The sequence below is a fragment of the Melanotaenia boesemani genome, chromosome 1, assembly GCF_017639745.1.
Source record: "Melanotaenia boesemani isolate fMelBoe1 chromosome 1, fMelBoe1.pri, whole genome shotgun sequence".
NCBI lineage: Eukaryota > Metazoa > Chordata > Actinopteri > Atheriniformes > Melanotaeniidae > Melanotaenia > Melanotaenia boesemani.
In genome coordinates, this window is record NC_055682.1 from 17,502,716 (window position 1) to 17,526,557 (window position 23,842).

The 23,842-nt window shown below is 38.6% G+C and overlaps 1 protein-coding gene across 1 annotated transcript; it reads right to left on the minus strand.

Annotated features, from left to right (window-relative positions):
- Positions 1-491: 491 nt before the first annotated feature.
- Positions 492-23,683, minus strand: galns (galactosamine (N-acetyl)-6-sulfatase). The gene is made up of 14 exons (XM_041987366.1): positions 23,341-23,683; positions 23,048-23,171; positions 21,561-21,635; positions 21,309-21,411; positions 20,357-20,500; positions 19,548-19,614; positions 17,796-17,923; positions 17,563-17,702; positions 17,340-17,443; positions 14,194-14,336; positions 13,022-13,124; positions 7,132-7,253; positions 3,529-3,646; positions 492-1,598 (listed from the first exon to the last, which is right to left on the minus strand). The coding sequence occupies exons 1-14, from the start codon at positions 23,452-23,454 to the stop codon at positions 1,512-1,514; spliced, it is 1,572 nt and encodes a 523-aa protein (XP_041843300.1). The 5' UTR covers positions 23,455-23,683; the 3' UTR covers positions 492-1,511.
- Between the last annotated feature and the right edge of the window lie 159 nt (positions 23,684-23,842).

Consider the following 23,842-nt stretch of genomic DNA (forward strand, 5'->3'; position numbering starts at 1 on the left):
AACTATTTCTGTGCACAAACTGACAGCTGCCAGTGAGGGTATGTGTTGGTTTAGTATCTCAACTCTGGGCTTCTGAGTATAGTATATGAATTTTAGCATTTCTAGAGTCTTTAGCATGTCCTACCTTACTGTGCAGAAATCCATGGTTCAGCAAAAAGGTCAAACAGGTTATTTTTACAACTGCATTGCTTTTTAAATGAGTTAAGAGCCAGATAGCCCATATAAATGACACCTTCTAAAAGAGGCTCTAGATATTAGGAAATTCTGAACTGCTTATTACAACTAAAGAAGTCATCTAGTGTACAAAACTCTGCAACATTTATAAAAAAAAAACAACCAGTGATTTTCTTTTCATCAGCAGTTGTTTATTTAGGATGATCCTGCATTATAAGGTTTTAATCACTGCTGGAAATAAGAAAAACCTGCTTTCAGCAAAATCACAAGTGTGACTGTTTCTTCAGCATTATTGGCCATTTAACTTTGCACAGATGTCAAATTTGGGGATTTTATTGCCTCTTAATAACATGTAAACAGCTTGGGCAGACAAATATCACCCATATACAAGTTAAAAGTGACTGCACATAAAGACAGCGTTACAACAGCAGATGCTCTCATCCCAGCTCACGTTCCCACATTACTGAAAAATCCAACACTTTAGGATCTTCTTTGCATCACCTTGCTTTGTGTAACATAATTAGAGAACACTCCTTATTTGTTTGAATGTTCCTAAACAAAGCTGCATCTCATCTGGAAGCTTCTGGCAGAATCATTTTTCACCACCCTTCTTGGTAAAATTGGAGTTTACTTGAATGGCACATGTCTTGCCACATATCAAACTTTATTGGCTCACATATTTCAGGGCTAAGGGAGGCATTTCCAAAACACTGATATTCTCCTTTGTAAGCAGCTGTTTAGAGTTGCTGTTCTTTGTTAACATCTGAGGCCTTGGTGAGTTCAAAGAAAAACTTTGAACTTTTAGCACCACTGAATCAATCATGTAAGTGGGTGTATATCTATTTAAACACTGTCAAACTGATGCAACAAATTTATGTTTTTATTTAAATTAAAATTGAATGTGCAACCACAGTCCCACAAAAACAATATTTCAAAGAAATCCCTCTGAGCTTGTTACTGCTCTGACATTCATGCCAATGATAAACATGAGCTAACTTTTCTTCTTTTAGCTCCCAAAACATAATAAAACTCAATTTGATATGAAACATATATTTTGCAGAACCAAAGCTACATAATGTAACTTTTTATATTTTTTCACAGTACAGTGAGAATAAATACATAATAGAAGGTCAAATTTGTATTGATTTTAAGGATGTACATGTATCACTATGTCTACAAAACTGTTATGATGTCATACCAGTCCAGTTCCCTTAGTTTGATCCTTAATATTGTATACAAACGAATAAAAAGATTTTTTTTAAAAATGGGTTGTTGTTTTATAGTAAGGCACATTTTCAGGTTTTTCTGCCCTCTTCTTGACTTGTGTATTTCTGCTCTTAGTGTGGCCAGTCACATTTCCAGGGATTAGACTTCGGCCCTTTCAGACATTTTCCCAATTTCTCGCAGCCAGCAGGGGCCCAGTTCTGTAAAATAATATAAAAATCAAAGATATAATTGTCATTAGGATTATGTGTTTCTGTTTTGCTGGAATTCAGGTGTTACATTTGTTTAATTCAGTTTAGCTATTTAATGTAATTCATTACAGTCATGCTTTCAGAATGACCCTCAGTCAGAATATTTATGATAAAATTATTGAACTTTTCTCTTTTTACAAAAAAAACTTTACAAAAGGTAAAAATATCCAAGAAACTAAACCTTTATTAGCAGACAGTTCTGTGCAAAAGTCTAAAGCAGACAACAAATTTTTATACATTTCAATGAAAACAGGAAACACCTGAAGAAATTTACTGAAACACATGCAAGCACAACTAGAACTAAAGTGCATAAATATGACCAAAAAAATATTTTTAACCATTTTATGAGCCTTAAAGTCAATATTTGCAATGGTCACCTTGATCTTTCAAACATAGATATTTTAACAAACTTTCTTGTAATTGCTTCACATAGTCTTAAAAAATGACTCTCCAGGCTTCTTGAAGGACATTTTAAAGCTGTTTTTTTGGATATTGGACGCTTTTATTTCTGTTTTCCGTCAATACGATCCCACACTGCTTCAGTAATGTTGAGGTCTGGGCTCTGTGGAGGATTCGTCACTTCTGACATGTTGCTGCTGACATTTTTTAGTTCAATTCTTTATTAATTTGGATGACCTCAGGCTTTTTCTCTCTGTTTCGATTCCTCAAGAATGGTTTCTTCACAGTCATCCTTCCATGAAGACCTTTTTGTTGAGGCTTCAGTAACCTGTACACAGCTCAACTGAAGTTTTTCAGGTTTTCTGTCAGATCTGAACTGTTTTTCCCATTTATTAATATTGCTAGGACCTTGTTTAGGATTTTGTTTATCTGCTGTAGATAGCTTTATAGACCTGCCACTTCTTCTTTTGCTTTCTAGTTTCCTCATATTTAGTTAGGAATCAGCATGCATGCCATGCAAAGATATTCAAGGTTTTTATCTTATGTAAAATTCCTTTGAGAATCATCTTGCAGCTGCAAAAACAGTTAAATTACTGTTAAACTATGCTTATCTTTGGACCTTTTCAAATATGCAACTAATGAAATAGTAACAAATTATTATACAACAGACTGCCATTAACAAAGTGCCTAAAGATACAATTTGAGATAAAGTCTTTGCTGAGCTGTTTATGTGGAGACACAACACAGGTTTCCTCCTTGAGTTAAGCATCTTTGTTCTGCTCAAATTGTTCTTATATTACTGAACAACTGCTCAAACCCACTGTAACAAAAAAGTCTTGCTCCTTTCGAAGCAAAATATAAAGAAAATGAGGAGTCACTAAAGACAGTGCAGAAATATTATTTCATTCTGACCCTCCTTAAACCTGTATTTAACTTATTGACCACAAGGAGGCAGTGCTGCACCACAGATAATGTGAAGCAAAGCCATTAGCTGTCTTTGGTGCATGCAGAGGAGGACACACATTACCTCAGTTTTCTTAACAAAAACACTGATGCGCAACCACAGAAAAGATCCTAAATGAGCTGATGACTTCTTCAAATATGACGAAGCAAGTTAGTAAACAAACAATTCTACAACTACTTTTCCATCCATAGTAAAAAAAAAAAATTATTTCTTTTGGATAAGCTTCAATGTCTCATATTGATTAAATAACTAGGTGTCATACATATTGAAGCACACCAGGTAATTTTAAAGGTTGCATAATAAAAGACTGAAAAAAATGTCTTTTTATGGACATTGAGTGGTGCTGAGCTAAAAAAAAAAAGTGCTCTATGAAGACTACACCTGTCAACACCACTAGACCCACTTGAGTTAGCTGCAGCATACACCAAAGCTTAAATGTACAGAAAAAATTATTTAACAAAATCATAAATCAGTTTAAAGTAAAAGATATATTTGTTTGAGTAACGTGAATCTCACCATCACCGCCATGTCACACATGTTGAGCTGCGGCATGCCAGGTACCAAAGTATCTTTATGATGCTGCACGACTGCAGAGAACCTGATCAGAGCATCCTGGTACTCCCTACTCAAAACCCTACAAATACACACAAAATAAAGACAAGATATACATGCTTGCAAATTGGCTTAAAATGATCCAATATGTGTCAAAACAGCTTTTCAAACTTTTTAACTTTTGTCAGAATATTTTTGACACTAACAATAATATTTTTATGCTAAATATTACAGAAACACAGATAACTTAAACAATGTTATAAAACACATGAACCCAAAATTAATTTTTAAAGGACTCATTTGCCACACACATTTAGACAGTACCGTTTTTCTATTTCTATCTCTGATTCATGACAATGCCTTCTGCAAGGCTGCTTTGTTTTGTTTTATTTGTTGTTGTTTTTTTTATTGTGTACTACAAATGATGAAACCTAAAACACACACAATGAAAAAGCTTAACTCATTGTATCATTGTGGGAAAATGCTGTAGCATCAAAGAACAGAAACATTAACACAGTCTGGCCACCTCTGGTGAAACACAATCAGCAAAGTGAACTATGTCACCCCCATCACATCCCCTGTCTCTCAATTACTGCTGGCGGACACCAGTGAGCCTGTGCACCTCTGCGCATTATTATATTCAGAGTGTAAAACACAGGGGCCCTTAAGGCTTTCAAAGGAACGCTGCTCTCAATAGAACCTGTAGGGTTAATGGGCTGTGTGTGTGTGTTGGGGGGAGTGGGCGTCTGGTGGCGTGACACAGGGATAGACAAATATCAGCAGTGCAATTACACCCCTGATACATTCGCCGGCAGCACCTGTGTCAGCCTTCCATCCATCCCTCCATTGCAAAGCCAACCCTCTGATTGGCCTCTGGGGAACATGTGCATGTGTGTGAGGTGAAGTGTCAATTAGAGTAATAACCTCAGGCCCTGTCCAGCTCACCCCTACCCTCCCTCTTAGATCTCCCACAGGGCAGCAAGGCTTCCTCCATCAGCCCAGCACCTGCTCCTTTTCTTGATACTCACTCTTTACTTCCCCTACAATTACTTGACTGGTAGTGAGCTGACTACAATTAATCTCTCTGCTTGTGTGCCACATTTATCATAATGGATTGTGATCTGTGCTAACACAGAGAGAGGGAAAAAAGACTGGTTAAATATCAGACATTTAGATTAAATTACTTCAAGTTATCTACAGATCGCAAAGTCTGCTTTCGCTTGGTCTCGATCAGCATGAGGGATATTTCATTCTCTTCCAATCTGTGCCTGCAACTGATTGTTGCAATTCATTTTGTGATGAAGAGGCTTAACAGGAATAAATGTGAGGGAGATTGATCAGACTGCTGTAAGTATTCAATTTCTGCACGCAAGTGTGCAAACAAAGCATACAATGCACTGAGAAAGTTTTATGAAAAAAGTTTTCTGCTGTTTTGTTTATGCACTGAAAACCTTACAGAGCAGACCTCTAAATCAAAAACTAATAATATCACTTGTTTATGCCCCCTCTGCAAACAACTAATGAAAAGCTCACAGTCAGCACTGCTCATTATCATGATTATAACCCTTAGCTTACTTGTGTAGAGGCAAAATCTGGAATAATAAGCAGGCTCTATGCAAATGGAGTCTTTTGATTTATAATGTATGGCACCCAGGGGGGATGGGGGCATTGCTCAGGTGTGTCACCACTCTGATTACTGATTCATAACACTATTGCTGGAACACACACACATTTCCAAACAAGCACACAGTAGCATAAGGTGGGGGAATTGAGGAGACAATCAAATACATCTGTCCTGCCCACCCCTCCCCTTCACCATCTTCTCCACCCTGGTGGAAATTGAGCACTTCAGTGAGGACTATTGATTGGAGATGCAGGGAGCATGGTGGCAAGCAGCAGATGAGGCCAGACTGTGCAGGGCTGCCTGCAGTGTCAGGGCTGAGACTTCACTGTGGATGAGCAGGGAGCTCTGGGGACATGAGCTGAGGTGGGTGGTGAGAAAGTGGGATGTGTTAATCTCAGGGCATAAGGTCACAAAAATAGGCAGTTACTTCACTGTGTTAGGTAGCTGCAGACGTAGTCAGTGTCTGTCACTTACCCTGGACAGATGGAGCACATACATAGGGCTTTATATGCTCCACCTCCATTGTACCAGCCACATTAACCTATGCAAAAATCTTTTCTTAGATTGCATAAAAAAAACATTTTTTTCTTTACTAAACTGGTGATTGTGTGTGTGTGCGTGTGTGTCCTTTGCTATATCATAGGTTGCGACAGTAGTGAAGGTATGTGTGCAGACAGGCCCTACATCATCTTAAGTGGCTCTTTAGGTGGTGACAGAGATTAATGATGGCTAGGCAGCCAGTCCAGCTGGGGGACCTAAGAGTACACGGACAAAACGCACAAGTGAACACACAGATAGGTTTAAACAGGGTGGAGGAGAGCAGTCCCAGTGGATGCAGAGGGACATCTGCTGAGAGAACCAGGCAAAAGTTAGACAAAAGTTTGGAGACAACAGAGAACTTAAAGTGCAGAAAAGGACAAATAGAAGGAAGAGAGAGAATAAACAATAAAGAAAACATTCAGATTGCAGGAGGCGGTAACCTTGGAGACAAACTCACGCACCCCTCACTGCAGGAGTAAAAAATAAGTGGTCTGTGTGTGTGTGTACACGTGCAGCACTCAGTACAACACATGGCTGCATATTGATTGGTTCTTGCCTTTTTTTATTTTTCCGAGTGAATAGCACAGCTAAGAGGTGGGCAAATGAAAAACAACATAAATGTTTTATCATTCAATCTCACTGCAGGACTGAAAGGAGTTAGAGCTGGACGCAAAGGAATGGATGAGACCACAGCAAGAATGTAAAAAACAGCAGCAGAAGACAGAAAAGAAAGGTCAGTGTAGGAGGTTTTATGCCAGGGGGGAACCAGAGAGCACAAACACAATATTCTTTCACCCAAGTGTTCTGAGATTATTTTAATGTATTAGTCATGGTGTCAGGCTGTGCCGTTTCTTTTTACAAAATCAAGCTAACGGCCTATAATAAAAGTACATAGTAAGAAAATAAAAAACGCCCATGCAACCTTATTCAGTAACTGTCTGAACTGTCAGTTCATCCTTGGCTGTGTGTGCTTCCTCTGGCAACACTCTCCCCTCAGTGATTCTTAACTCTCATTGGAGCTGAGGCAGAGACACACAAACCACATTAAACAGCAGTCGCTCTCAATTTAGACCTAAACAATTCATTTCGCAATTTTAACCTGCAAGCAGTCCGCCGTAGAAGGGTTGAGGGCCAGATAGCGATCTTTAAGGAGCTGTTTGCAATCACAAAGAGGAGGGTGTAATGATGCACGCTCCAGCTGAGAGGATCAATCCACCACCTTCTTTTTCTGCATTGATCTTATACACATTCTGCACTATGGGCAAACAATCTTCCTAATCTCAAGCCTTTCCTCTTTATTTCTCAGATTTTTTCTGGCTGACACCATTCTTCTTCCTTACTCATTCCTGTCCACAATAATTCTTCTGAAGATCCGCTTATATTTAATCTTCAATGCAACTAACCTGAGTGGGAACTTTTCTCCTGGGTCCCGCCCCAGGTGGAAAATGATTGGCTGTTGAGTGTGCTCTCTCTGATCATGAGTAGTCACACCGGGAACTTCTTGACCAGGACAGAAGTTTATACCCTGTAGATGGAAAAACAAACATTAAACTTATTTTTAATGACTAGACACTCATGATACACACTACTTAAACTCACTTTTAATCCTGTGAAAAATGAAGATCAATAAATTGGTTTAAATTAGGACACTGATGTGATGCATTAGGGGTTATAATGATGATTTTATATCTGCAAGAAGATGAGCTGCTGTGCTGACAAAACAGAAAATAAAAAAAACAAAACAAACAAAAATAAGGTCATTTTAGTTGCCCGGCAGAGCAACTCTTTTAATGATGGATGACAAAAAACAGCCAATCTCCCCATCTTGCTTAACCAGCTGTGCACAAACTCACAGGGCAGGAGTTACATCCCATTTTACACCCACCTGTAACTGTTTTTACCCCACTAATTAAAGGACACTCAGTTGCTTTATGTACAGTCACAATTTACTGCACTGAAATGTGTTCAGAGGCATCCATGCAAACATCTAATAATGTAGATGTTATACATACAAAAACCATAACATCCAAAAACCATAAAAGACACTTGATCTTAATCAAGTCTTGAGTAATACTGAATTGAATTGAATCAAACTGATTAGTTTTTACTGGCTACTTAACTGCCATCCTTATCGCAGTATACACACGTGGCAGCACAACCGCATTATTCAACAAAATTTGGTCAAAATTCTCCAATATTCCTGCTGTGTCTTCAACCTAGTCCATTTCATTTACCTGTGACCTCAAATTCATCATGATGATCAAGGAAAAAAAATGTTTAAACTTCCTATGTCTAACTTTTTGTTTTGCTCCTGCACTGCATCTTCACCTCCCGTTGATGTGGACTCTTTTATTCTAGGCTTTGCAAGTTAAATCAGTTGCTCCTATGCACACATTAGCAATTTGCCTTTTCTTTACCCTTGGCATGGTAACTCGAAGAGTTGAATAGATCTTAAAAACTGCCATGAGTACCAGTAGCAATCATTCCACCAGTTCAATTTTAAAACCAGCCAACAAAAATGTCACAAAAAACTATTCATGTTGCATTCTAGGAAAATATGTACCATTAGCATTCACTAAAATTGACTGTTTTGAAAGCCACATCAATAACTGATAGAATATGTGTATGTGTAAAAATGGAGGAATCCACAAAATTAGCTTCTTCTCTCCATGTTTCTGAGTCATCCAGTTCTTACATGCCTGATGCAGCATGTGTTCTTTAAAACACGGATCACCAGTTAGCTTGAAATCTGTGAACTTTCGGGTCACTGCATTTTGCTTGTATTCTGGTCCAAGAATAATCTTTAACAGAAAAGAGCAGCGCTGTCCTGTTTTGGCTACATAACTTCCAGAAATGTAAAACGAAGGTCAGCCTCTGTCGACACAACAACGCTGCACAACATCTCAGGTCAGTCCTGCAGGGAAGAGAAACAAAGATTTGTTTGGACTTTTGTGCTCCACACAGATGAAACATAAAAACTAAAAAGTAAAGTGGAAAAAAATAATTTTTGGTCTGTATTTGATTGTTTTAGATGAAATACATACAAACACAGGCTTTCCCATGTTTACTATAAACTGCAATGGACTCTGCAGAGATGTGCGCGTTTAGATTTCTGCTTTCAGCTACCTGTTACCCTGAGCTGAATGCTGATTGTGGCTTGGTCTATATGCATATTGTCTCCCAATCTGTTGTGTTATTCATGCAGATTCTGCTGGTGCATCGCAAAGGGTTTCAAGTCCCTCAAACAACAGAGGACTTTTCCTGCATCATCTTCATCTCCTTCCTACTGCTTCTTGACTCCATTCTCAGGCGGCTGGCAGTGATCACAACCTGATTGAGTCACGCTCTCTCCTCCAAAACCCCCTGGAGATCTGCCCCCTCCTTCATTGCACGTACACAAACACACACTTTTTGATGAGTGCAGCTAATATTGAAAAGCATTCATCTGTAAGGTACTGTAGCTGCCCCCCTCTGAGATCACTCATCTGGGCACCTCAAAATACATACAGGAGAGAAAGAAAGCGGGAGAGCGAGGATTGATACCCCCCATCCTGCAGAGCTTCCACTGATCCAGACTTGTCCTGTCTTTTGAAGCCAATAGCTTAGAAATGCAGAATAGATTGAAAAAAAAAATCTCATCCCACAGGAGCAGCATGAAAAGCCTGCTGTGTGTATCTCTCTGACTCTGTCTCTTGTGTCCAAGATATTACAGCAAGAACTTCATATCTCACATGACATTAACAGTAGGGATGCAGCAGGCAGCTTTCACACTGGAGCACAGCAGTAGTCACAAGATAAGATGTAGGACCATTCAGCAGTGGGAGGGGGATTTTGGAATACTCTGTCAACTTTGGAAGATAAAAAAAAGATGATTTTAAAGTTATATTACCAATATTATGACATATATATAATGTAATTTATTGTTTTATTGTGATTATGTGTTGATTATGTGTTGATGCCTTTTACTATTTCTAAATATCTGTAATATCTTTGTTTTATGTAAAGCACTTTGAATTGTCCTGTACATGAAATGTGCTATACAAATAAACTGCCTTGCCTATAAAATAATTTATCCAGCCTAAACCAGCCTTTTTCTTTTTTTTTTAAAAAAAAGAAAAAGATAAAAAAAACAAACAAAAAAAAAAAAAACATTTGAGTTGCAGAACTTTCTGTTTTCTTTCTTCCATCCCAATTAATTATATCACAACCCCTCAAATTTATCTTGTGGCCACTGTAGTAAAGAATTATGAGGATACACAGCCCGGCTTTATAAACCAGATGAATTAGTTCCAAATCAGTGAACAGTGAAATGGAGCTACAACAGTGGAAGTACATTTCCTGTAAAACTGGAAAATGATTAATAATAGTTTCAAATTTCTAAAAAGACAGGAGGAATATTTTTCACATCACACTTGTTGTAGCCTTTATGACCTGAACCAGCTCCTAAAGTAAACCAATCCTGTTTGCAGACTCCGGTTTTTTGTCATTTTAACGAAACGTTCACCTCAGACCATTATTCTGAAAACAGCGAGATGACAGGAAACAATATGTATAATGTAGGTCAAACATCAAATAGATTAAAAAAGATAATATTTTTAATGTCACTTCAGTAGAAATTCAAAGGTATGGTGTTTTCAATGGCATTTTTTTTTCTAAGTAAAGTCTCTGACTACTTCCTGTACTAGTGTGGGTCACTTGCTAAATGTTGATTGGTTCTACAGGATCTCTGTGCAGGTATACACATTTGCCCTGATTTCAAATGTTCTGGTTCAGTCAAAGAGTAGAAAGTGCTGCACAATGCACAGAAGTTTACTTCTTGACAACTTTAGCAACAAAATTGAAGCCTAAAAATATATATCCACCACAGGACTATCAGGATTTTCAGAAACAAGTTATTTTTCACTTTGAACTCGTCACCTTATGAACATTCACAAGGTTCAAAAAGCCAGCATTGATGTCGCTCCTCTTCCTCTGCAGCATGGCTTACTCAGCAGCCAGAGTCATGATCATTTATATTTTGGATTATTACAGCACTATGCTACCTGAATTTGAGCAGAACCATTTAAGCCTGTCAAATTTCTCATTTCCTTCATGGTTAAGCTGCATGAACAGAGCTAAGACAGCACCAACTATTAACCTGTAATTTTATTCTTCTTCACATACAGAAATCTTCCCTTGTTTATTTTTCAATAACAAAAAAGAGTCAAATTTTACTCAGATCAACCACATTGTAACAAATGACAGGTGAAGGTAACACCATTAATTATGTCATTACATTGCTATGCTCTACAAGTAAACTTCAGGTCATGGCATCGTTGTGAGTAGAACTTGTACATGTGAGGAGTAATTGGACTAAAGGCACCAATCTAAATGTTACTGCAGACTGAGCCCCACCTGGAGTAAATGGCCTGCCCCAGCAGGACAATTCACCACACCACACTGCAAAACTCCATTGGAACAGCTCAAAGAAAGAACAAACAAAACAAAAACAAAAGGTGTTAACCCAGATTTTAAGCCAACTGAAAATCTGCAGGCACAAATTTCAAACAACAAAGGCACAGCACCGATAGGCTCGACCGCCACACACTACAGGACACACCTAGAGGTCCCACCAGCGATGAATGACTTAAAATTAGCATTCTTTTTCTCTAATGGCACTGAATGGTGGTGTGTTTATCGACAGAGAACATGCATTGATGAATTGTGCAGAAGTCATTAAACTTAGATCATTTACACACCAAACAATGGTGCAACTACCGTATATCTATAGAATATAGATAGAAATATGGAGAGATTGGCTGTTATTTGTCATCCAAATTATCTATAGAAAACTATAATATTATATATATTATATTATGACAGAAATATAATCACAATAAAGTTAAACATAAGGTTACAGCAACTACTTTCCCACAGCTGACAACGACATATAAACTATCAAAAAGTGAAGTACTTCAACAAAGTGGGAAAAGAGAGATATAAAGGAGTGATTGAGGCTGAATCTGAAGCCAGAGGAGAGCATCTGTAATGTTAGTTGAAATTTTGTTTTGGCCTTGCCACAGACAGCTGTGCCTTTATCAGCTCCATGTCACACACTGCCACTGAATATGATTTTATCTGAGGTGGTGGTATCACACATGATTTTGACACGCAGCTGCAGTCATGTTTTCAATTTTCTGTTGCTATTTCCCCTTTTTGAAGTGGCTCTCCTTTACCTCCTGAAGAAGTTAGTTTGGATTCATGTGATGTTTAGAGACTGGTGTTTGTCAATTAAGCCCCTACTGGCTAATATGCTTTAGTTGCTGTATAAAAGTGTTGAGTTGCACATAGTAAGATGAGACAAGAGGGATGCAGGGTGCAGACTGAAAAGAACGCTTGCAAACATGGATATATGCATGTGATGAACTGCTTGGACCATCTTGCAGTGGAGCATAGTGCTGACTCATTACTTTATTGGTACCAGAGTCCACTCACACAAAACAGTTTAAGGGTTCAGAAATAATGACACACTGGAGATTTAACTTTCCCTTGTAGAAATTCAACAGTAGCTCCCTGAAACACACACAAATATGCACCTCTGAACGGGGAACTGAATGCGTGTGTTTTCTCTCGTGCTTTCTTTCTCTCTACCGTGTTCACATGCATACACCGATCGATAGGCAACTCACAGGCAATCAGATGCCATTATTTGTGAAGTTCCACTTCAGTTCACATGAGTTGATAAAGGAGGCTACTATTGATTCAGCTGCCTTGAAGGAGAGAGCAATTTAAGCGACCGATGGGGCATAAAACAAACTGGATCACAGGAAAAGCACAGCTGTGGAAGGGAGGACGGGAGGACATATTTTTATGGACAGAGATACAGACAGAAGAAGGAAAAAAAGCACCATAGTCTCTTGCTTCTCAGGTGTCACATTTCATGTTTCTCCTGATACATTTAATCTACGCTGAGTTGATGTAATTACGGCCAAGCTCTGTGATGCCAAAAGAACAAGCAGGGGATGGCAATATGCAAATGGAGGGGAATTTCCACCGGAGTTTGAACAAACAAGTCAACTCGTTGATGAATGATGCAAGTTCGCTCATGTGGGGGTTCTCCATTAATATTCATTACACTCTGATGTACACAGCAGTCAACTGATGAGCCATTTTGAAGATAAACACCAACAGCAACCAAAGTGTTTGTGGGTTTGAGTAACATTAAGAAAGACAAAGGAGTAGGTTGTGGCAGGCAAAAAAAGAACTGAGAAGACAGAGAAGGGACAGGTTTGAGGCGTCAAAAGGGAGCCTTACATTTTTTAGCTCCTCCCATGAGTTGCTCCAGGTCCAGTAGTGTGCCTTGTACTGTCCCAACCTCACAGCCATCAGCTCATTCCCACGGTAATAGAATATCGGTCTGTCAAAGCAGTGAAGTAGTAGAAATAATGATCAGATTCCATATCCACCAAACTGGACATTTAAAAAAGATATTTTTTTCACATTACTTATAAAAAAAGTAAATCACACAAATCATGGTAAAGCTGACCCCATAACAGAAAGCAATGTTAACTGTTCAGCTGTCTTCATTTTTGCATACATTTGTTCATAAATAAGAAAACTGTAATAAAATGAAAATTCAAACTACTTTAATTCTGCTCATGCATTGACTGTTTTCACAGACAGATGCAAAAAGATGAGACTTTGGAGCTTGTGCAGCATACCGTGGCCAATTTAAATCTAGCTGAGCACATACATGTAGAAGCTATTTGACCTCTTATCACATTATCTGGGTATATAAATCTAGTTTTGAAAGTCCCAGTTTGGTCAGAATAATACATTTACATAGATTTTAAAAGTCTGGTTTTGGTTTGGCTGACAATCACTTTATTTATTTTTTTCAGTGTCATGTAAACATGTTGATTGTAATCCATCCAACATTTTTCAAGAAGAGATGTATTTCTCAAAACCCAAACATGGTGAGAGATTCAAATACAGTTGTTTCCCTAGTTGCTGTACCTTATATATTACTCTGACCACACATCTAATATTTCAAATAACATGCATAAACAACAAACAACACCACAACACAAACAACCAGGCTCAGCTGGCATTGTTGCCACCTGGTCCTTGCTAACAAACTCTTCCCCCAAGGCCTGGCTCCAGAGATGGGTCCCTGTCTCCCTCTCCAGGGTAGTGTTACAGTTCTATTTATCCCTTTATACATGGAGTGTTAATTGATCATATTTGGGTGGAACATCCCCCCACAGACCTGTTTCTCAACGTAGACTGTTCTATGAGCTCTCGATAAAATAGCCCTGAGTATCATATGTAAACCTGCTGCTCTTCCACAAGGAGAGGAGTCAGCTGAGGAGGATTGGACAGTTGATAAGGATGTCTCCTGGGCTTTACCAGGCATGCCCAACTGAGGAGCAACTGGGGATCCCACAAGAGAGGCTAGAGGAAGTAAAACTGGTGTTTAAGCTCACCTGTTTTGGAGTGTGTGTGAGCGGCTGAACAAGACTGGAGTTAGGTCCAGTCCATCTAGGGTTCTGTTATCAGGAAGGCTGATCCCAGCCAGGGCCAAACTGGTGGTGAACAGATCCATGACAGTGGCAGGCTGGAAACTCACCTACAAAAAGGTGATGGGATAAAAAAAATGTAACCATTGGTAAAAGACACTATTTCATGCAACTAAAATAAGTTAAGAAGAAATGACGTCTATGCACTGTCTCTTAAATTTACAAAAATATCCTCTTCATAACAGACAGCACTCACAAACATGGTGCAGTCCATCTCTACCACAGGTTTTACCACTTGATGGCTTACCTCTTGTGAATTGGGTTAACATGGTATCAATGCACAGGGATGATAGGATGCTTACATGTGCATTTTGACTGTATACACAGGAAGAAGAGACACATTTCTTCAGTCTCCTCTCTAATCTCTGCATGCAGGTTTCTATCAAAACTTCAAAATGCCTTTTCGTCCCTAAATTAGTTTTTTCTTTCTTTTTTCCCCTCCTTTTGTGGGCGGAAAGGGAAAAAGGAGGAGAGGAAGTGGGAATAGGACACGGCCCGGGCAAGCAGACTGCTGAAGCTGGAGAAAGCTGGTGTTTTATCTCCTTCTCCCAGTCGCAGTGAAAAGCTTTATTTTATTTATAAACTTTGAACTATTTTCAGATAAAATGCCATTTTTTCGCTGTCATCCTTGATCTTCCGTTCCATTCTCTCCTGAGCGAGCCTTAGAGGGAGACGGCACACTCACAATCAGATAGCGCTATCAGGCCTCTGCAGCTGCACCGCCATGTGCCGCTGTGCTCCTATCGGCGGCCGACACACACACAGATGCACACACACTCTCCTAAGCACTGAAATGAATTCCCTTTTCTTCTGTATCCACAGAACTAGCCACAGAAAGGCTCTGCAATGCGTTCCATGATCTATCTGCACATCCAGACACTCTTTCTCTCTCATACGCACAAACACTAACAGATTCTGTCTTTACACCATTTTTCTTTCTTTTTTTTAAGTTCCCATCAGACAAACTATTAAAGAAGACAGGACAAAAGCAAAAGAGGACAAGAAGCACTGACATTTACTTAATAATAACTTGAATGACCAAAAACCCAAACTTTCAAACTCAGATTGCCCTGACAGAAAACTTTATCGAATGAGTTGCCTTCTTTTTATGTCCCTCTTGTATTAGATCTGCCCTCTTCTGCAGTCTGCATTCAATGTATTTTTTTTTTCATTGTGCTTTGTTCCTTCCCTTTTTTGTCTGACTCATCATGCTCTATAGCATTGCACTCTCTTTCTCTAATTTCTTTCCATGTTGCGGTGTTGGTTATCTGAGGATGCAAAGCTTCCTTCCCATCTCTTCCACTCTGCTTGTGTGTCTGCCGCTGATAACCCAACAAAAACGATTGTTATGCTCAACAATGCTGTGGGCCTGACAGCCCACCCACCTCCCCATCTTTGTTCCTACAGCCACTGCCACCCATCATCCTGGCTCCCTCAACACCCGCCTCAGGCACTGGGAGAACGCTGAATCTGCATCTGTTTCAGAATGGCCATGCTCTGTCATTCCAGTACACCTCCCTCTATCCCCCTAGGTATAAGTATCTAATTGTCATCAGCTGCTTGCACCCTCACACAAGTCTCAGACTCAGAAACAGAAGATTTGCCTCCTCAGCTTGTTACTGAGATGAATCTGTGTTCAGCCTCTACATTAAACCTGTTGAAATCCCTTTTTCACAAAGGCTTGTATAGTTATTATATGGCTCCAGCATTTGGTTCCAAGAGCTTACAGAGCTTTTGAATACACTGATCAACAGAGATTTCAAAAGGCTGAAATAAGAAAGGGGGCAAACTTGTGTCTGGTTTTCCCTCCCTTCCAAGCAGCATACAGTGATAAATCCAGAGCTATAGAGTACAGTAGCTTCAACAAAGCAGCTTTGACCTCACAGCCCCTGATAGCTTAAGCAAAGCTCTGCAGACCATTTTTTCAGAGCAAAGGCACAACTGTATTTCCAAACCCACACACATGTGTTTTTTTGTGGCAGAAATAACCATAAAGTTATCTATCATACCGGCAACATATTATTCATACAAAATCATGTACATGCTTCCAGAGGCACATAACTCAGGTGCAGCAAAACTCTGCAAACCCCAACACATTCCTTTCCTGTGCTCTGCTCCTTTTTCTCATTCTTACACAAGCCATCTCTTTAACTTCTTTCCTTGCTTCCTTCCCTGCAAACCCCCCTCCCTCCCGACCCCCTCCTGTTCCTTTATCCTGAGCGCCTGGCATATTCAGATACTGAAGTCCTCATTACGGCTCAATCCAACCTCAGCAAACACACAAACAGATTAGCCGCTTAAGACGCTCCCAATCCCCTTCTCCCTCGCTACTCTGCTGCGCTATCAGGCCCTAGCACAACCCTGTGAGATGAGCCAGGGGCAAGGCTTACTGCAGACTGCAGCCTCCGCTCGCTCCTCCACAAAATCCCTCTGCGTCACAGCCCCGTGTCACAGCTGCCCCTAATACAATTAAAAGTCATTTGCAGAACGCACAGGCTTAGGGGATCACGGTGTGGGTGGGGGGTTAAATTGGGGAACGGGATAGAAAAAATAGAGAGTTGGGGCATTAATTCTAACCAAAAAATATTTGAGGAAACAGTGGAAAAAGAGCCTACATGCTTTGTGGATGAAATCACACAGTTCTGTCCGTAAAGTTTAGAAAATTCAATCACTGGATAGAAGATGAACATAATCAAGATTAAATGAGCCAGTGGATCCGAGTTTGCACATGTAAAGAGAGAAATAAAACACTAATTAAACAAAAAACAACAATAATTTGAATGAGAGGATTAGTGAAATAATTATTCCTTTACTCTCAACCTGATTTACAATACAGCATACTGCCTGCAGCTTTTCAGTGTTTTAGCTTCTAGTACAATCAGACAAAGGCAGAACATCAGGGAGGAACAATGCTCACAATAAAAAAATGTTTCTACATTCTCACTCTAAGACTAGACTACTCTCAGGAGAAAATACGACAGATTTAGGGAATGATCGTCTTGTAGTTTTTTTAGGGGGTTAATTTGATGGAAGCACCAACAGTCTGTTCTTACTGTGCCCTCTCTGATGTGTCCAGGCCACCAAGCAATGGCAGGCTCCCTCATGCCCCCCTCAAAGGTGGTCTCCTTCCCACAGAGGAAAGGCCCATTGCTGCCAGCTGAGGAATCAGAGCCACAAAAACAAATTCATCCATGTATCACAGGACACACACAAACAAGACAGGAATTGTTCTGGTAAGTGTAACGTATGGCTAGACAACGAGGGTTTAGTCCCTGCCTTCATTTGGACCAGATGTTAGAGCTGCTCCATTGTCTGAGGTAAAGAAAACAAAAGTGTTGTTTTCAATGCCCAGACTCTGCAGCCATGACAAGATCCGACCAACGCTGTAGTCCAGCTCCATCACTGCATCTCCATAACTGCAACACAAATGCAATCGCAATTTAGACCTTATGATTGTGTATGAATGTATATCAATAACAGAGTAAGTGGGGGCGGGAGATATAATCTACCGGCCTCGTTGACTCTTCCCTAAGAAACGTTTGGAGGCATAGACAGGAGCATGAGTAGCATCGGCTGCCCAGTAGAGAAAGAAGGGCTTCCGGGCTTTTGTCTGACGCAGTATGAAGTCAAGACCTTCCTGCAGAAGTGGGAGAGGATGTTACGTCATTGTAAGTACAGATGTTTAACATGGCTTTTTTTCAGTGCTGCTGTCAAACTCGTAACAACTTTGGATTTATAACAAGCTTATAATTGTCCATCACGTTTCTTCTGGCAGGAGATGAAAAAAAAATAAAAATAAAACAAATGATGGTAACAAATTGTGTTATTGATTACTTTTCTTGGTAATGACAAGGCCTTTACTTGCATGCATAACAATCATTTCAATAGTTAACAAGTTTTTTTATACAGTTCTTCCTGAGCTTTTAGACTATCCCTCTTTAACAACAATTTCCAGGCCTTTGAGTTTGGAAGATTTTTTCTGGGTTAAGGCCTGGTCTTTCGCTGGAAAACTCTATTAATGACTTCTGTTGTTATGTGTCATATCAGTGACTTGATGGAAGGTTCCATGTCTTAAGGTACACCTTCCCCTCCAATGAAGTAAATATAGATACTTCAAGGGAAACTGTATAAGGGTGGTCCTTTGTTAAAAATAATTTAGATTAAGAAGAACATTTTATCACATTTTATCACATCAAAAATGGTGGAATAGGATAAAAGTTGAATTATTTAGAAAAAGAAAAATATATTTCATCAGGCAGAATAAGAACTATTCTACTTTAGGTGCACCATCCCTTCTGATATGCATGGTAATGGGAAGGTAATGCACTTTTATTTCAGCCTCTGGACTAGAACACCACCTTGATCTAAATTATATCAGGAGAAAACACGACTGTATTGAGATACTGGAGGAAAACATGAGGCAGTCAATACAAAAACTTGGCCTTGAGTAGCATTAAACTATTCACTAAGACAGAAATTCTTAACATGCAGCTAAAGTTTTCAGGAAATGGTTAACAATGAATTACATCAACATTTTGAAGAGGCCCAGACTTAAACCCCATGCAAAAATTCAAAACTTAGACGATGGCATTCAAACAGAGATTTCAGCACTCACACTGATCTTATGGTTGCCTGTTAGAAGAGATGCCAAATCGTGGAATATCTGCCTCTTTTTTACTTGTTTAAGTCAGTTGCAATTAAATTACGCTATTTACCAAAATAAAATTTAGAACAAACCTGTTTGGCATGGGTGTCAATAATTGTTGGCTTAACTGTAGAACTGGATAGAGAATTAGCAACATAAACTCCAGTTATTTACACAAGTTGTCATGTAAGACTGAATTCATTTGACATATTTACTGTACATTTAATAATATATATAATAATCTTCTACAGTTATTTGAAAATAGTTCATTAAAATTACATTAATTAATTTTGGGTTGTGTATACCACTTGTGAACAGTCAGTAATGAGTAAACAGGGTTCAGGGTGCTCTCTCTTTGGTAGTCCAGATGTTTTCTCACAAGACAAGCTAATGCTTTAAGTCACTCAGGAAGGGATGAAACTGCTAGCTTTTAGCTTTAGCTCACTCGTCAAGAAAACCTCTGATTCTGCAGACATAGTGCTCTGACCACTGTCTCTCACAGGTAAAACACTGAGGACACATCAGCATTTCTTACAACCCAACATTTATATATATATTTATATACATTAACAAAACACAAATACAAGCTGGACATAAGAGGTGATGCTTCACTTGCCATCAAGTAGAGCTGTGTGAGGTTTGACTCTCCAGTACTTCTGTTAATCTTAAACTCCTCGTAGTATCTGGAAAACAGATGTTGACATTAAAAACTACAGTTAACCATCATGTCATCTAAATCACTGCTCGGACCACACCAAATCAGCTCTCTCTCTTTTTTTTTTTTACAGCATGAAATGGGTCTTACTTGATGATCAGGACTTTCAATTGACTGAAAATACTGAAGACAATTTTATTAAGACAATGGAAGTAAATTTCCTGCTTGTTGACTGTGTTTGAAGAGAATATAGGTGAAAAACATATGTGGGAAGTCTCTGCAAAGCTGAGCAGAGGGAACTGTTATGAGGTGCTGTTGAAGCATGGAAGCGGTGAGCAGAGAAGCAGTGACAGAAATTTCTTTCTTACGCTTCACTTCCTCCAGGTGTCCTCACACACAGTCAACGCAACCTGCTGTCTCTTGAGGACATGTGTGTCTCTTTGTATGTGTGTCTATGTGTCTGAGTGTGTGTGTGTGTATGTCTAGGGCTCAGGTATGCAGTGCTGATTAAACCCACGGCTAAGCGAAAAACACGCCCGGCTGCCAGTTCCAATGACCCTGAATACACATATGGCTGTTTTGGGGAAAACAAATAGGCGGAAAATGGAATACACAAGCCCAGCTGGTACAGAGGAGGAAGATGGAGGGGCGGGGTTAAACTCAACTCATCTTAAGGAGCAGAAAGACAAACTATACAACTCGTGGGGAAAGATTTTTATAGCATTCCAGTCTCTGTTTCAGTGTGATGAGTGTCATGTGCGTGGTGCTACCTCCCAAGCATTTCTGAGTTGTTGTAGACAGGGATGTTGGGTCTGATGCTGTTGTTATAAGGGCCAAAGTGGCAGTTTGGGGCACCAAACCATTCATCAAAGCCACGTTCCAGAGGAAGGTACTGAGGTCTGTGGCCCAAATGCCTGATGTGTAAAAAAAAAAAAAAAAAAAAAAGGTGTACTCAAACACATTATACACGCATCAAAACTTCCTTGATATATATATACAGTTTTTTTCAAAGTTCCACATAGTTATTCTTACTATTAATGATTTATCATATAGTTCCTATTATTTCAGAAAGGTGTGTTTAGGTCTGCATAATCATCTTCATTCACATGTATGGAAAATTTTACATCAATGTCGTAAATGTCTCACTGCTTTTTTTGAGTTTTTGACCTTTTAATCAACTTTTAGCACTCCTGTCTTCTACTGTGGATCTGGCATATCAACCACGTGTAGGTTTTCTGGAGAAACTCTACAAGACAGATCCAGTAAATGGTTGATATTCTGTATAATGATTAGATGAATTATTCAATTTGTTCTATTTTTTAATTGATTTATTTCTATTTTTGAATTGATTTATTTCCACAATTTCACACACACAAAATGGATATTGCTCCTACTAAGTTACATTGTGAAAAAAGACTCCCTCAGAAGCTTGAAGCTTAGAAAACCCTAAAGCAGTGTGTTAAGAATAAACCAAGAAGATAAATAAATCATAAATCGCAAATGTTTATATGATAATCTTAATAATGTTAATATGATTCATTTTCATGATCACACATCTCAAAGTACATCATGTAATTTAAGTTTGATATTGATATATTGCCTATCATTATCACTATTGACTAGCTATACATAGAAGTATCATTTAAATATTTACAACAACGTATTGTTAGTGTGACTACTGATGATCATAAACCAGTCAATAGTCAAAATTGCAATGCTCACCATTTGCCAACTATCTTGCTCACATAACCTTTTTTCTTCAGCATTTCAGGCAGCAAAATCTCATCCTTGGATATTCCTCCTACTATCTCCTGGGGGGTATACGCTGCCAAAGAAAAAAAAAAGAAATAAATGAAATAATGACAAACATTTTGACATAATCATTTTACATTTGAAACAAAGTGGTGAGACATCTGCAGGAAAGTGTTTGTAGCTGTATGATCTGTGAAGTAAGAAATATAAAGGGAAGTGTACCATTTCTGGCGTGGCCATTAGTGGTGTAGAAACCATTTCTGACAGGCAGTCTCCCAGTGAGAAGTGCAGCTCTAGCTGTGAACAAACAAACAAACAAACAAACAAACAAACAAATACATAAATAAATAAACTAAGCATTTAATGCTTTTTAAATGTTCCTTTGTAAAATACAAATAAACTGAGTGAGATCTCCTCTTCATCCCCCAATACCCCCCAGTATGGAGACTGCATTGGAGATTACAATTTTTCCACTTTCCAAATCATATAACACTTGACTCAGTTGGCAGAATTCTTAAAGAGCCAAATTCAGCAGCTACAAGGTCTGCCACAAGGAGTCATATTTCCATTTTATGCAGCCGTATTAGATTTTGCTAAGCTTTTTTTTTGTCTTCTCCAGAGATTTTAAAATCATTTCAACATGTTGCTATCACATAAAAAAAGAGTATACACTCTTGTACTTCCAAGTTTCTAATGAATCAGGAGACAATAAGAAGTTATCTGGTCTTTACTGGTTTTCAAAATGTAGAAGAGAGTGAGAGGAACATTATGTCTGTACTTATATTGTGTAATATAATAAATTTCAGAGTTGTTTTCTGCAAAAGCCTTTCCCCAAGGCGATGCCAACAATATCCTGCACAGATTACGAAAGTATAGCTAGTGTAAGGGTGCTTTACTGGCCATTTTAAATATGTCCCCAAAAGAAAACATATAACATTCATAATGTCAAAATGAAATTATGACATCAAAAAGAGGCTCCAAAATGTTTACCATCAGAAAAGCTACCAAGTGGAAATAAGAAAGCATTACAATTTTTGAATCAGCAGCAGTGTTGATGAAAGACAATGTGATGAAACTCAGTGGTAAACATCTCCTGTCCCAGTTTCAGAAACAAGTCTAAACATGTACTGTAATAAAACAACCAATTTCCTGCATTTTTAAAATGTTTTATTTGTGAACAAATTGAAATGTATGGTTTGTAAATCACTGCATTCTAGATTAATTTTGTCTTACAAGTTCTACATGTTATTTTTTAATCAAGACTCAAATCTGGCTGTTCAGCTCAGTTGTGCACACCAATATGAAACTGTATCTCGACACTTCCATCAAAAGAAAGGAAAAGAGTTTTATGACTTGACTATCCAGCATGTTTCAGAGTTTATCTGGAGGATTTTGAGATCTTTTCATGGTGTAATGATGAGCAAACCCAACTCTGAGTCTATAGTACTTCACAGTAATGTTTGCTTTGATCTTAGAACAATTATGTTTGAATTTGGCACCAACTGTTTGGCATGATGTAACATTTGAATAAAGCTATATTAAATTAAAGGCACCGTGTATGTTTAAACCTTTACAATATAAGTGGGCTGTTGTTTCAACATTATATTAATGAAGCAATCAGGAAATAAGCATGCATGCAGGAAATTTTATCTAACAAAAGGGGAATTGTTGAGTCAGGTTCTGTTTCATAACATTTTCTGCACACTCACATGGGGAACAAAGTGGGTTGGCAGTGTAGAAGTTTGGAAATAACATGCCCTGGGCTGCCATCGCATCCAGATTGGGGGTCTCTCTAGAGGGCTGGCCAAACACCCCCAAGTCCCCCCAGCCCATCTGAAAAAGTTGAAAACATTAAGATCAACTTAAGGTGTCTACAAGATGTAACTTTATGAGATAAGCTGTAGCCACTCGGCAGATCATGAGACATCAATGTATAGATGCGGTATTCACAGATGATGTAAAGAACAGAAGAAATGCAAACAAAAACAGACTAGTAACTTACGTCATCCATAAGCACGATGATAATGTTTGGAGATGAAAAATTGGTCGACTTCTCTCTCAAAGCACAACATATTTCAATACTAAAGAAAGTTAGAATTAGAGCGGACACTTGCATTGCTGGGCTGTAGTCATATGAGCACCAACTTCAAGGGACTTTGGCTTCGTGTCCTTCAGCATAGGACTTACGTAGACAAGGAGGAAAATTTAAGAAAGTTTACTCAATTTGACTATATAACTGATATAACTTTAGATTTGCTTTACTGTTGTCTCATTGTCAAATCATTAGAATGCATAAAGTCCTATATTTGAGATAACTTCCTTGTTTTGTGTTGTATTCACTGACTGTTGATAAGTTATGTGACATTGATTTCGAAATCAGTCAGCAAAAAAAGATTAACTGAAAAAGTCTATATTTAGAAATAAATGAACACTTAAGTTTCTAGAAAATTGTATGAACGATAAAGCTAAAAAAAAATGTCTATAATGTAAACCGGGCACTGGAA

Bases quoted from the DNA above. Each gene is read 5' to 3' on its own strand.
- galns (XM_041987366.1), bottom strand. From the start codon at position 23,454: ATGCAAGTGTCCGCTCTAATTCTAACTTTCTTTAGTATTGAAATATGT. The intron at 19,615-20,356 runs GTAGCACCACGC...TCTGTTTTCCAG, and splicing joins AACTCAGAAATGCTTGGGAG to ATACTACGAGGAGTTTAAGA. The intron at 14,337-17,339 runs GTAAGAACAGAC...ACCTTTTTGTAG, and splicing joins GACACATCAGAGAGGGCACA to GTGAGTTTCCAGCCTGCCAC.